General features: G+C 36.6%; 1 protein-coding gene across 1 annotated transcript in view; it reads left to right on the top strand.

Annotated features, from left to right (window-relative positions):
• Nucleotides 1-15,000, top strand: part of LOC137629247 (uncharacterized) — a 122,728-nt gene that overhangs the window by 37,173 nt on the left and 70,555 nt on the right. Inside the window, exons 17-20 of the mRNA XM_068360510.1 lie at nt 830-948; nt 2,070-2,189; nt 3,884-4,107; nt 8,808-8,966. Of these exons, the coding sequence (XP_068216611.1) occupies nt 830-948; nt 2,070-2,189; nt 3,884-4,107; nt 8,808-8,966 (622 nt within the window). The remainder of the gene's footprint in view (nt 1-829; nt 949-2,069; nt 2,190-3,883; nt 4,108-8,807; nt 8,967-15,000) is intronic.

Below are 15,000 nucleotides of genomic sequence, written 5' to 3'. Positions count from 1 at the left end.
TTGACAGGAGCAACAGTAGAGGTGGAGAGTGACGAAGATGCAGTGACAGGAGCGACAGCAGAAGTGGAGGGTGATGAAGATGCATTGACAGGAGCAACAGTAGAGGTGGAGAGTGACGAAGATGCAGTGACAGGAGCGACAGCAGAAGTGGAGGGTGATGAAGATGCATTGACAGGAGCAACAGTAGAGGTGGAGAGTGACGAAGATGCAGTGACAGGAGCGACAGCAGAAGTGGAGGGTGATGAAGATGCATTGACAGGAGCAACAGTAGAGGTGGAGAGTGACGAAGATGCAGTGACAGGAGCGACAGCAGAAGTGGAGGGTGATGAAGATGCATTGACAGGAGCAACAGTAGAGGTGGAGAGTGACGAAGATGCAGTGACAGGAGCGACAGCAGAAGTGGAGGGTGATGAAGATGCATTGACAGGAGCAACAGTAGAGGTGGAGAGTGACGAAGATGCAGTGACAGGAGCGACAGCAGAAGTGGAGGGTGATGAAGATGCATTGACAGGAGCAACAGTAGAGGTGGAGAGTGACGAAGATGCAGTGACAGGAGCGACAGCAGAAGTGGAGGGTGATGAAGATGCATTGACAGGAGCAACAGTAGAGGTGGAGAGTGACGAAGATGCAGTGACAGGAGCGACAGCAGAAGTGGAGGGTGATGAAGATGCATTGACAGGAGCAACAGTAGAGGTGGAGAGTGACGAAGATGCAGTGACAGGAGCGACAGCAGAGACACAAAGTGGGTGTTTCCAGGAAATCCGAGATGCAGCTGATGCAGGACTATCCAAAGCAGCAGTTCGGATGACACATCGTGGCAATCAATTAGTTCGACGATTAGAAGTTGGGCAGTGCGCTACATTGAGAGTTCCAGACGTTGATCGCTGCCCGACCGATCCGAAGAATCTTCTTGTGGTCGTCATGAAAGGAAAAGATGGGCTGTATACTGTAGGTTGCTGTGAGGGAGTTCTTGGATCCAAATACACAGCAGCTGATCTAAGTCCTATAGATCAGGTTTTGATTAAAGCAGATGATGCTCCAGATATTCGTCTCACTTTGAGAACAGCAACAGCAAAGGCTACTGGAGGTCAAGGGTTTGTAAAGTGTCAATGTAGGACGCAGTGTTCGTAAGGACGATGCAGCTGCCGCAAGAAAGAAATGAAATACAACTCTAGCTGTCACCCAGGCAAAGCGTGCAAAAATTGAGTGTTGTCAGTGTCATTTTGAATTACCGTTTTGTTTTTGTTTATTTGTGTTTACTTCATTTAGTGTAGCTATTATAAAAGTTTGACTGGAATAAAGTTCATGTTTCGATCAGTTTGTATCAGTGTTTCTTTGTCCTCCTTCCGACTATTCATATTCACATTAGACAAAATTGTGTGACATATTCACATTGCGCAAAATGGGATTGCATAATGTATGCAAGAGGCAATTTTACGAGTTTTTCTGCCTAATATGTACACTGGGCAAACCATTTTGCCCAGTGTTCACATTGGGGAAAAATATGCGTAATGTATACATTAAGCAACTATTAACATTGAGCGTAACATATATACATATATATACACATATATATACATATACAGTATATATATGTATATATATACATATATATACATATATATATAGATATATATATGTGTATATATGCATATATATATATATATATATATATATATATATGTATGTATATATATATATATACATATAAATATATACATATATATATATATATATATATATATATATATATATATATATATATATATATATATATATATATATATATATCTGTGCGTGTGTGCGTTTAAGCACATTCATGCCTTACTACCTTTCTGTGTATAAAGGAGATACATATATTTGCATGTGTTCAATAACATAAATAACAAAATAATTTTTTACACGATAACTGGGCATAGGCTTGCAGTCCGTTACTAACATAATCACAATTTTCCTATTTTGGTTTTAATGATTGTAAAATAAACATTTAATAATCAGGAGTTTTACTTCAATTACATTTCCAAAGGAAAATGTTTAACTATTGATAAAGAAATCCTTTCCCCTTCCAGGTGATAGAAGAAAGCAAAGCAGCCCTTGGAGTCGGGATATTTGAAGCACCTCTCAGATCTCATGTAAACTCGACCATCTCCCTCGAGTCTGAGATACTTTTCCACCAAGTACAACATCATGTTAGTGTTACAGCTCATTTTTCCTTTGCTTACGTATACACTGAATAGTCTGGCCTATTATTTACATATTCTCCTCTGTCCTCATATACCTAACAACACTAAGATTACCAAATACTTCTTCTTCACTCTTTGGATAAACTACTGCAATGTAATTATCCAGGGGCTACTTTCCTCTTGGTAAGGGTAGAAGAGACTCTTAAGTTATGGTAAGCAGCTCATCTAGAAGAATGACACTCAAAAATCAAACCTTTGTTCTCTATTTTTAGATAGTGCCACAGCCTCTGTACCATATTTTCGAGTTTTTATAGTTTATATATGAAATATTTATTTTAATGTTAATATTGTTCTTACACTTCTCGTAGTTTTTCCTTATTTCCTCTCCTCACTGCGCTATTTTCCCTGCTTTTCCGACTAGGGATGTAGCTTAGCAAGTAATAATAATAATAATAATAATAATAATAATAATAATAATAATAATAATAATAATAATAATAGCAGGATTAAGTCAAGCCTTCTTGCCGAATTTTCACCAGATTTTAACAACGGGTAGATATTATAGTCCAGAAGAACCTATTAAATTTTGGAGTTGATCCGGATCTAGATCGTGCTTCTGGTTATTATTATTATTATTATTATTATTATTATTAGTATCATCATACAAAGATTCATTCAAGGTCAACATATGAAAAGTGGGGAGCTACGTCCGTAGACTTTAGTAAAATATTGACAATTTCATTGGTGGAGGTCTGGTATCTCTTAATGTTCTTTTCATATATATCTTTCTATCTGTTTCAGTATCCATTTACCATGGCACTTCAACCAATTTTAAGGGGTAGCCACCTAGGAAAAAAAAGACAAAAAATGGTATTTTTCTTCCCTTCGTTTCTTCTAGCCTGACGAGGGATTCATTTCCATATTTATGTTTATCAAAAGCAAATGATATTATCCTTTAGAGAAGCACTGATAAATGGAGTTTTAAGCAATTATGGTAAAGTATTTAATTACATGCAATATACAGTAGTCGATTGCAAGAATTTTGATTCAATAAGTATCTTCTATTCTTTTCATTTTTTATGAAAAATATACATCAAGTGTTTGATAAAAACATTGCAGTCTAATTGAAAAAAAAAAGTGCAATGTTCTTATCACACACTTTTATATCTTTTAGGAAAAAGGAAAAAAACACTAATCATACGATAAGTGTGTTTGTGATAAAAAATATTACAATTATTTTTAATCATACGGTAAGTGTGTTTGTTATAAAAATATCACAACCATTTTAAATTGTACGATAAGTGTGTTTGTGATAAAAATATTACAATCATTTTTAATCATAAGAAAAGTGGTTTGAGATAAAAAAAATATCACAATTATTTTTAATCATACGATAATTGGTTTGTGATAAAAATATTTCAATTATTTTAAATCATACGATAAGTGTGTTTGTGATCAAAATATTACAATTATTTTTAATCATACGATAAGTGTGTTTGTGATAAAAATATTACAATTATATTTAATCATACGATAAGTGTGTTTGGGATCAAAATATCAAAAAAAATTTAATCATACGATTAGTCCGTTTGTGATCAAAATATTACAATTATTTTTAATCATACAATAAGTGTGTTTGTGATAAAAATATAAAAATTATCTTTCAACGATATTCACCTAACAATGTTTTTAAATTCCAGTTGAAGAAATCCCCTCGGTGTATGACGGTCGTTTTAATAGGAGACAAAAATGACTTCCAGCGATCATTCATCAATTTCGTCTACAGCAAGAATCTCTTGCTGTGGCAGAGTAAGCTCTTGGTCTTGTCCAGCCTCCCAACAACAGATTTTCATCATCTGGGAAATACTTTATCTAAGATGAATTCGATGCTGGTCGTGTTAGAGGACAAAGGATTCATTAAGCGGTTCGTATTTTATTCTTGGAATTTTAAAGAATGATTTTGAATTCTTTTCTCTTTTTGGGTTTTTTTTTATATTTTAGTTTCAGATATAAAATGTGTTTTATCTCTTTATGGTGTTACGTTATTATTTTCAAAATTGTTCTTAGACATTTAACCACAGCAATATATATATATGCTGTATATATATTATACATATATATATACATATATATATGTGTGTGTGCATATGTATACACACACACACACACATATATATATATATATATATATATATATATATATATATATATATATGTATATATATATAAACATATATATATATATGTATATATATATATACATATATATATATATATATATATATATATATATATATATGTATATATATATATATATATATATATATATATATATATATATATATATATATATATATATATATATATGAACTCTTTGACTGCTATGGAAATTAATAAAACTAATTTTTGCCCATCAAAAACTTAAAAAGTACGCTAGGAAACAACACAAATAAGATGTGATAGATTAATGTAAAAATTATAGAATTTGCCTAAAAATGTTTTCTGTATAGGGCTAAAAAAAGTTGAAATTTATAAGAGATTACCAGATTTAGAGACGCAAAGAGTAGTTATTGATCAATAGTAAAATGTTAATTGCAATGCTGAGGAAACCTTTATAAATTGGATAAATTAGATTGGTAACAGTACTCAGGAGCCATATGTGAAAGTAATCATTTTGAGGGGTAGATGGAGATGGTTTGGCCAAGCTCTTCGCCCTCCTCAAAAGAGATTAGTTCACCAAATTTTCAACTGGGTTCCACGGGGCACTAGAATAGTTGGAAGACCCAGGTCTACGTGGCTGAGGAGATGATGAATGGAAAATATTGATTTAAAAGCTCAAGATAGAGACGACTGGTGAAATCTAACCGGAGGCCCTTTGCGTCATAAGGTGTAGGAGGGGGAGGTGATGATGATGAAAATATATTTTTCTTTTAACTGGGTTCCAAAACTTTTAACTGGGTTCCATCAGGTTCTAGAAGAGTTGGATGACCCAGGCCTACATGGCTGAGGACTATGAAGCGTGAAGTAGGAGATGATTGAATGGAAAAGTATTGAATTAAAATCTCAAGATAGAGACGACTAGCGAAATCTAACCGAGGTTCTTTGCGTCAGTAGGCGTAGGAGATGATTATGATGATGATGATGAGATTGGCAACCTGATAAGCAATTATGAAAATCGTTAAACATACGAAATTAATCAAATAAATACATAAATAAATAATAACGATAAAAATTTATAACATTTTCATGAAATAAGACGTAGCTTGAAATAAGAAAGCGAAATTAATGCATATGTCAGCTTATCGATTAGCAATAATAATTTTAATAATTTTACTACTAATAACTTTAATATTTTTTTATGATAATAATTTCACTAACTTTTTTATAGGTAGCTTATGATAGTTACATTTCACTGATTAAATATTTAATAATTTTACTACTAATGATGATTTTAATCATTTTTATAATAACAATAATTTTAATAATAATAACAATAATGATAATAATAACAACAACAACAACAACAACAACAACAACAACAACAACAATAATAATAATTAAAATAATAATTTCAATAATGCTATTACAGGTAGCTTAGGTTAATTACATTTCGCTGGTAAAAATTATAATAATTTTACTACTAATTTTGATAATTTTCATAAAAGCAATAATCTTAATAATATTAATAATAATAATTTCGATATTAATTATATCATAGGTAGCTTATATTAGTTACATTTCGCTAACAATAATTTTAATAATTTTACTACAAATAATAATTTTGATATTTCTTTTAAAAATAAAAATTTTCATAATATTAATTATAAAAATAATAATTTTGATAACTATATTATAGAAACTTGTTAGTTACGTTTCCCTAATAATAATTCTAATTGTTTTACTACTAATAATAATTCCAGTAATTTTTATAATAACAATAATGATTTTAATATTATTAATAATAATAACTCCAATAATTTTATTATAGGTAACCTATGTTAGCTACTTAAAAAAAAACCTAATTTTAATCGGAAATTCTACGGAAAAAATATACGGTTCTCAGCCGTATTTCAGTAAAATACAGGCGTCCGTCATTTTTACCCTAATTTGTCATTATTTTTCACGGGTTGTTGACCGTAATATCCCTCCTTTACGTCAATTTATCCGTTTTTAAAACGGTAAATGTCTGGCAACATTTATTCCAAGATTTTCACCGTTTATTACGACAAATTTTTAACAGGTGATAATATATTATCATCATAATGATGATATTTTAATGTTATTGTTCTTAAACTTCTGAATTTAAATTCAAAGGTCACTCATGAATGGCAAAGGCAAGGGACAGTGACATTGCTCTATCAAGCAGGACAATGCCCCTGAGACTGACCATATTACAAATGATCAGCGCCCAAGCCCCCTCTCCAACCAAGCTAGGACCAAATAGGGCCAGGTAATGGCTGCTGATGGCTCAGCAGATAGACCTATGGACTCTCACAAACTCACAAGGATGGTGAGGTTGCAGCAACCAAAGAAACTAACGAGTTTCAGCGGGACTCGAAGAACCCCATTCTGGCAATCACTACGTTTCTCTAAACTTGCGTTGTTCATAACATAAATTAAATCTTCTTTTGCCAAAGCCTCTGTACCATGGTCTTCCACTGTCTCGGGTTAGAGTTCTCTTGCTTGAGGGCAGTCTCAGGCACACTATTCAATCATTTTTAGATTCCTCTTGTTCAAGTTTTTATAGTTTATATAGGAAATATTTACTTTAATATTGTTACTGTTCTTAAAATATTTCATTTTCCTTGTTTCCTTCCCTCACTAGACTATTTTCCCTGTTGGAGCCCCTTGGGCTTATAGCATTCTGTTTTTCTAACTAGGGTTGTAGATTAATAATAATAATAATAATAATAATAATAATAATAATAATAATAATAATAACATATCTCAAATCTCCTTTTTTTCAGTTTTGGAATCTACATATTCGTGCCATATAGTCTTAGATTGGCAAAAATTGCTGCCTGGTCTAATAAGGGTGGTTTTGTATATGCTGGGGACCATCGACTCTTTCCTGAGAAGTTCCACAGGTCAGTCTATATTGTTCTAAAGCATTATACTACTCTACATACTTCAGCATTTATTCAGTCTGAAACTATAACATTTATCTGTCTGTTCATCTATATGTCTTTTCGCCTATATACAGTATACACGCATATATATATATATATATATATATATATATATACCGTGTATATATATATATATATATATATATATATATATATATATATACAAATAAATATATATATACTTATACATACATACATATATATATATATATATATATATATATATATATTATATATATATATATATATATATATATATATATTCATTTATTTATACATACATTTATATATGAATTATAAATAAATATTTTATGTATATGACTGTAATATATATATATACATATATATATATATATATATATATATAGAGAGAGAGAGAGAGAGAGAGAGAGAGAGAGAGAGAGAGAGAGAGAGAGAGAGAGAGAGAGATATATATATATATAAATATATATATATATATATATATATATATATATATATATATATTATATATATAATTTATATGTGTATATATATATATATATGCATATATATATATATATATATATATATATATATATATGTATATATATATATATACAGTATGTGGGTGTGAGCATACTGCGGACACATACATATATACATACACACATACATATTTGTTTGCATCATTTCAGGACAAACAACAAGGGGACAGTCATCTTGTTAATGTCAGGAACATAAGTTCAAACTTGCAGCAAATGTGTTTATATTTTACATATGAAAGATCTGTTTTAATGTTGTTACTGTTCTTAAAATAATTCATTGTAATTTTTTATTACTTTTCATATAGTTTATTTTTTTCTCTTTCCTTTCCTCACTGGGCTATTTTTTCCCTGTTGGAGTCCTTAATACTAGGGTTGTAGCATTGCTAATAATAATAATAATAATAATAATAATAATAATAATAAACGGCTAAAATAGTGTGTCAGATTATCCTTTCCTTACCGGGCTATTTTTCCTTGTTGGAGCCCTTGGGTTTACAGCATCCAGCTTTCCAAACTAGGGTTGTAGCTTAGCTAATAATAATAATAATAATAATAATAATAATAATAATAATAATAATAATCAAAGTTAAAATAATGATAACAACAACAACAACAACAACAACAAAAATAATAGTATTAATAGTAATAATAAAAGTTATAATAATAATAACAACAACAATAATAATAATAATAATAATAATAATAATAAAAGTCATAATAATAATAATAACAACAACAACAATAATAATAATAATAATAATAATAATAATAATAATAATAATAATGATATTAATAATAATAATAATAAAAGTGGCAATAACAATAATAACAACCACAACAACAACAACAACAATACTAATAATAATAATAATAATAATAATAATAATCATCATCATCATCATCATAATAAAATGCTAGAACAATGTACCTGAGTGTATCCTCAATCAAGAGAACTCCTCCATATAAAATGTTTTTTTTCTCAATAAAAGGTTGGACGATGGAGCCAACCTGACTGTAGTCGCTGAGGACTTCCCTCCCCACGTGAGGGTCATTGAATTTCCCCATGACGGGGCTGGTGAGCCGCCCCATGTTCATGTAGGGCCTTTGGTTCAGTTCCTGAAGCTCCTCTCGAAGGATATTAACTTCAAGTAAGTGATATAGATGTTGGTAATGCGTGAAGTCTTCATTCATATATATATATATATATATATATATATATATATATATATATATATATATATATATATATATATATATATATATACATATATATATATATATATATATATATATATACAGTATATATATACATATATATGCATATATATATATATATACATACATATATATATATATATATATATATATATATATATATATATGCATATATATGTATATATATACTGTATATATATATATATATATATATATATATATATATATATATATATGCATATATATGTATATATATACTGTATATATATATATATATATATATATATATATATATATATATATATATATATATATATATAACGGATTTTGAGCGAAGCGAAAAATCTATTTTTGGGTGAGATGGCCATGTCGTCCTGATGGAAGTTCCTATAGGGTAGCTTCCTAGGGTATATTACAACTACGGCGATATTCCCAGAGAATTTACCTTAAGGTACCAGAATTCTAACTCCTGGAGCGAATATCCCTCCTGAAAGGGATATCGCGACATATCAGAGGACGTATTCTTGACACGCCACATGGCAATCTGCATCCCGAACAGAGATTCGTCTCGCAGGGGGCAATTGGCAAGAAACGAATTCGGGAAAGAAAAAGGGGGAGCCGCTCCCAAGGCTCCCTATCTCCCGATTCGTAAGCGTGCCTGGCGCCAATCCTGGCGCCATCTGTATTCCTTGTAGCGTACATGAGGTGCTACAGATACTGTATGTAGGGAGGGGTCCTACAGCCCTTTCTTAGAAAGGCAAGGGCGGGTCCATCAGGACGACATGGCCATCTCACCCAAAAATAGATTTTTTGCTTCGCTCAAAATCCGTTTTTTGGGCTCAAGCCATGTCGTCCTGATGGAAGTATACCAGAGCATTACTGTATCTGTGGATTCTCAGAACGTGCCGTACTCCCCGGAGGTAATTTTTCCCGGTCGACTAGACCTAGAGACCTAAGATGTTACCGTTATACATCTTTTCAACTAACTATAAACCATGTTAGAGCTTCCTGCCCCCTACAGGGAAGAGTCCTACTAGACTCTGGAAAAGTCTCGAAGAGTACATATACCTATGTATGAATACCAGGCAAGCTAATATAGTGGTCTCGCCCTATATTAAGTAAAGCATAGTTTGTAAAGAACCACTGCGTCAATATGAAATATTGACCAGTAATCCGCACAATACTTGTATTGGACAAAGGTTTATATCCGCATAGGAAGAAACTAATAAAACCGCCCTCGTCCCTTTATGGGACGGAGTCCTCCCATTAGGGGACGTCATAAACCAATGCAACATAGCTTGCATAAAAGAACAATTCTATTAGAATTATCCCAGATAAGGTACATAGAATAAATGCTCAATTATACCAATAAATTGACACAGGTGAAAGAGACGCAAGGTTCTCAAGAAAAAGTTTATTGACAGACAATAAATAGACAGGTTAACAACAATTATATATATATATATATATATATATATATATATATATATATATATATATAAAGAGAATAACCCAAAACTTTAAGCATAAGTATGATAGTAAACAGAACTTGTTTATCTGAAAGAAAAAACATCAAATGCCACTTTTTTAAGATACCGAGGTATCAAGTCATAAAAGTCTGTATTACAAATCAATCACATTAGCGTTAGAAACGCTCGGCACACATGTCTGCACTTATGCTAGGTTCACCTTTGAAAAAGGAACAGTCTATGTGGGCACTCGGTGCCCTCATTTAGTTTGTAGTACAGTATGTACCTACACACTCACCCTGGACTTAATCGTCCCAATTAAGACCACTGTTCCTCGCAGAGTTAAACAGTAGGGTTAACAACATGACCCACTGCTACCACAGATCTCTTTAGTTCCTCTACTTGCTTCGCATAGTGGCGAAAGAACACTCTGGAAGACTTCCAGCCAGTGTATGAACGGAGATGTTCAAAGTCCATACAATTAAAGAAATTTAAGGATGAGGCAACTTTCCTCGGATCGTGACCTGCGGGTGTACTGTCAGGATCCGCTCTGCGAATAAAATATGTGATTTTCGCTCTGAGTTGATTCAGAGATAAATTTGAGCCTGATGTTTCTCCCCTGAATAGTTGACCACCCTTGAAGTCAGAAGTTCTACGAAGATAGACCTTTAGGCATTCTACTGGACATAGAGATGCATCTTCTTTCAGAGGGCAGATTCTCCAGGGACCCCACCTGTTGGTGGGTAACTCATTCCTGGCGAGAAACGTAGGATCCGGAAACAGGTTCAGTTCCCCCCCATCCAGGAACTGAACACAACCTGCCTCTCTCGAGAGGGCTATGATCTCACTAACCCTGGCCCCGGACGCGAGTGCAAATAGGAAAATAACTTTTTGTGTCAAATCCTTTAACGCACATTCTTCATTGCTCAACAGGGAAGCGAAATGAAGAACTTTGTCTAAAGACCATGAAATGGGCTTTGGAGGTGCTGAAGGTCTGAGCCTAGCGCAGGCTTTCGGAACTTTATAAAAGATCTCGTTACCTAGGTCGATCTGGAAGGCATATAAAATGGGTCTCATCAAAGCAGACTTACACACTGAAATCGTGTTAGCTGCCAACCCTTGACCATGGAGGTGGATGAAGAAAGATAAGCAGAAGTCTGTCGAGATCTCCTGCGGATTCTTCGCCTTTACAAAGGCCACCCATTTTCTCCAAGGTGACTCATATTGCCTTCTAGTCGATTTGCACTTATATTCCTCTAGGAAGTCTATGCTGGCTTTCGAAATCCCGAAACGCTTTCTCACCGCAAGGGAGAGAAAATCATGAGCTGCAGGGTCCGGGTTTTCTGTAATGAACCGCAGACAGTTGACTTCTGGACTCGCTGGGTCAGAACTGGATGTGGTAGCGGCACAAACTTCAGCTGTAGTTCCAACGCCAAGGGGAACCACATGCTGTTCGGCCACTTGTGGGCCACTATTGCCGCTACCCCCTTGAAGGATCTCAGTTTGTTGAGGACCCTCAACAGAAGGTTGTGAGGGGGGAACAGATAAATCCTGGACCATCTGTTCCAGTCGAGGGACATCGCGTCCACTGCTTCCGCTAAGGGGTCCTCGTACGGGGACACGTACAGGGGCAACTTCTTGTTGTCTTTCGTCGCAAAGAGGTCTATCTGCATTTCTGGGACTTGATTCAGAATGAAGGAGAATGATCCTGCGTCTAAGGACCATTCCGACTCTATCGGTGTGAACCTGGATAGAGCGTCCGCTGTCACGGTGCGGACTCCTTGAAGGTGAACTGCCGACAGGTACCACTTCTTCTTTTCCGCCAATCGGAAAATGGCCAACATCACCTGGTTGAGAGGTGGTGACCTCGACCCTTGTCGATTCAAGCATCTCACAACTACCTCGCTGTCCATCACCAATCTTATGTGGATTGAGTGACGCGGGGAGACTTTCTTTAAGGTAAGGAGCACTGCCATAGCTTCTAGAAAGTTTATGTGAAAGGTCCTGAATAGCTTGGACCAAGTCCCCTGGACTTTTTTCCGATGAGAGTGACCTCCCCATCCCTCCTTTGAGGCGTCTGAGTGAATCGTCATCGACGGGGGAGGTGGCTGAAGAAGAACCGACTTCTTTAGATGTCTGGCTTGGGACCAAGGCCTGAGAAGAGTACGTAGCCGAGGCGGCACTGGTCTTATCAGATCTCTTCGCGCGTTTGATGCATACCTTCTCCAAACTCCGGTTGCATCCTTTAGCTGTGCTCTTAGCACTGGGTCTGTCACCGAAGCAAACTGGAGAGAGCCTAGTACCCTCTCCTGTTCGCGTCTTGATATCCTTTCGGAATCTAGAAGTCTCTTGACAGAACCCGCTATCTCCTTCCTTTTCTTCGCCGGGATGGAGAAACGGTGTGACAAAAGGTCCCAGTGGATTCCCAGCCACTGGAACTTTTGAGATGGAGAAAGTCGAGACTTTTTTCTGTTGATCTTGAAGCCTAGGTACTCTAGGAACTGGATCACTTGACTGGAAGCTTGCAAGCATTCTGTCTCGGATGCTGCCCACACCAGCCAGTCGTCCAGGTAGGCTACTACCTGAATTCCCTTTAGGCGTAATTGTTTGAGAGCTGCGCTCGCCAGCTTCGTGAAAATCCTTGGGACTATGTTTAGCCCGAATGGCATGGCTCTGAAGGCGTATAGTCTCCGTTGTAGCCTGAACCCTAGGTAGGGGGAGAGTCGACGGCTGATTGGAATGTGCCAATAGGCGTCTGACAAGTCTATAGAGACTGAGTATGCCCTCTTGGGCAGTAAGGTCCTTATGTGTTGCAGTGTTAGCATTTTGAATTTGCAATTCACTATGAACTTGTTGAGTGGCGACAAGTCCAGAATGACTCTGAGCTTTTCCGAGTCTTTCTTGGGAACACAAAACAGCCTCCCTTGGAATTTGATGGACTTCACCTTTCGGATCACCTTTTTCTCCAACAGTTCTTGAACATACTCCTCCAGAACGGGGGTGGAGTGTTGGAAAAACCGAAGGCACGGGGGTGGAGTGCTGTACCAGCTCCAGCCCAGTCCATTCTTGAGTAGGCTGTGGGCCCAGGGATCGAAGGTCCAACGATCCCAAAATTTCATCAGTCTCCCTCCTACCGGTATCATTTCACTTGAACTGCCGTCCTGAGGTCTTGCCTCCCTGACCACGACCACCCCTGAATCCCCTTCCCCTTGAGGGGCGCCTAGACGAGCCTCTGGCTGCTCCTCTAGGCTTTGCTCGAAAGGAAGAAGACTGTCCTTCGAACGTTGGGGTGAATGCCGTGGACTGACTCGGCACAGCCTGGGGTACCCACTGAAAAGTGGTCGGGGTTTGTGCCACCATCTGGGGCACTGGAGGCAATGGCAATTGCAGTTGCTGTTGCTGTCTAGAGGGCTTGGCTGGCCGAGACGGTAGCCTAGTCCTCATATTCTTCCTCTTTGGTTGAGGACCCTCATCCGGGGAAGACTTTCTTTTGATAGCCAGGCCCCACTTCTGGAGAAGATTTCTATTCTCCACGGCGGCCTTATCAACAACTTCTTTGACCACATCGGTAGGGAAAAGGTCTTTTCCCCAAATGTTGGAGGAGATTAATTTCCTTGGCTCGTGCCTCACCGTAGCCCCGGTGAACACGAACTCCCTACAAGCTCTCCTCGCCTTGACGAAGCCATAAAGGTCCTTCGTCACCGTGGCCAGGTGAGTCTTAGCCACCACCATGAACATTTCATGGACCTTGGGGTCACTTGCCATCGTCTCAAGAGTAGTCTGAAGAGACATTGAGGCAGCCAGTCTTTCTTTTGTCTCGAACTCTCTTCGTAAAAGAAAGTCGGACAGCTTGGGGAGGTCCTCGCCGAATTGCCGTCCGGCAATATCAGCCTCCAACTTTCCCACTGAGAACGTCAGATGGACGTCCTTCCAGTCTTTGTGGTCCATAGGCAGGGCCAGCGACAAGGGTTTACACTCCTCCAGGGAGGGGCAATGCTTGCCGGCCTCGACTGCTTTTAGGACAGCCGCAAACCCTTTCTGTAAAAAGGGGAAGGCTCTAGCAGGAGAGGACACAAAGGAAGGGAGCTTCTTGCTCAATGCAGCTACCTTCGAGTTAGAGAAGCCCCTCTCCTTCATCGAGGATGAAAGTAGAGCTTGAGCCTTAGCATGGTCCATCACTATGACCTCCTTCGGCTCTGTCTCCTCCCTTGAAGCTGGTTCCTTTCTCAGCCGGACATAACAGTCCGGATATGATGCCTTGCTGGGCCAGAATTCCACCTCCTCTAGGGGAACTGAGCCCAGCTTATCCGAGATGACGATCTTTCCAGTCGTCATCGGCATGTGCTCAGCATACCTCCATGGGTTAGCATCTGAGCACAAGGGAAGGTCTTTCACATTGAGCCTTTTCTGGGGCCCATGTGATTCTGCAAGGCACTGCATCCGCAGTTCCATAGCAGCCGCCTTCTCCTGATTCTCCTTCTGCATTTGTTGGATCATT

The sequence above is a fragment of the Palaemon carinicauda genome, chromosome 37 (genome assembly GCF_036898095.1).
Source record: "Palaemon carinicauda isolate YSFRI2023 chromosome 37, ASM3689809v2, whole genome shotgun sequence".
NCBI classification, from domain to species: domain Eukaryota; kingdom Metazoa; phylum Arthropoda; class Malacostraca; order Decapoda; family Palaemonidae; genus Palaemon; species Palaemon carinicauda.
The sequence above is the reverse complement of the archived record's forward strand: the minus strand, read 5'-3'. Positions and strand labels throughout refer to the sequence as shown.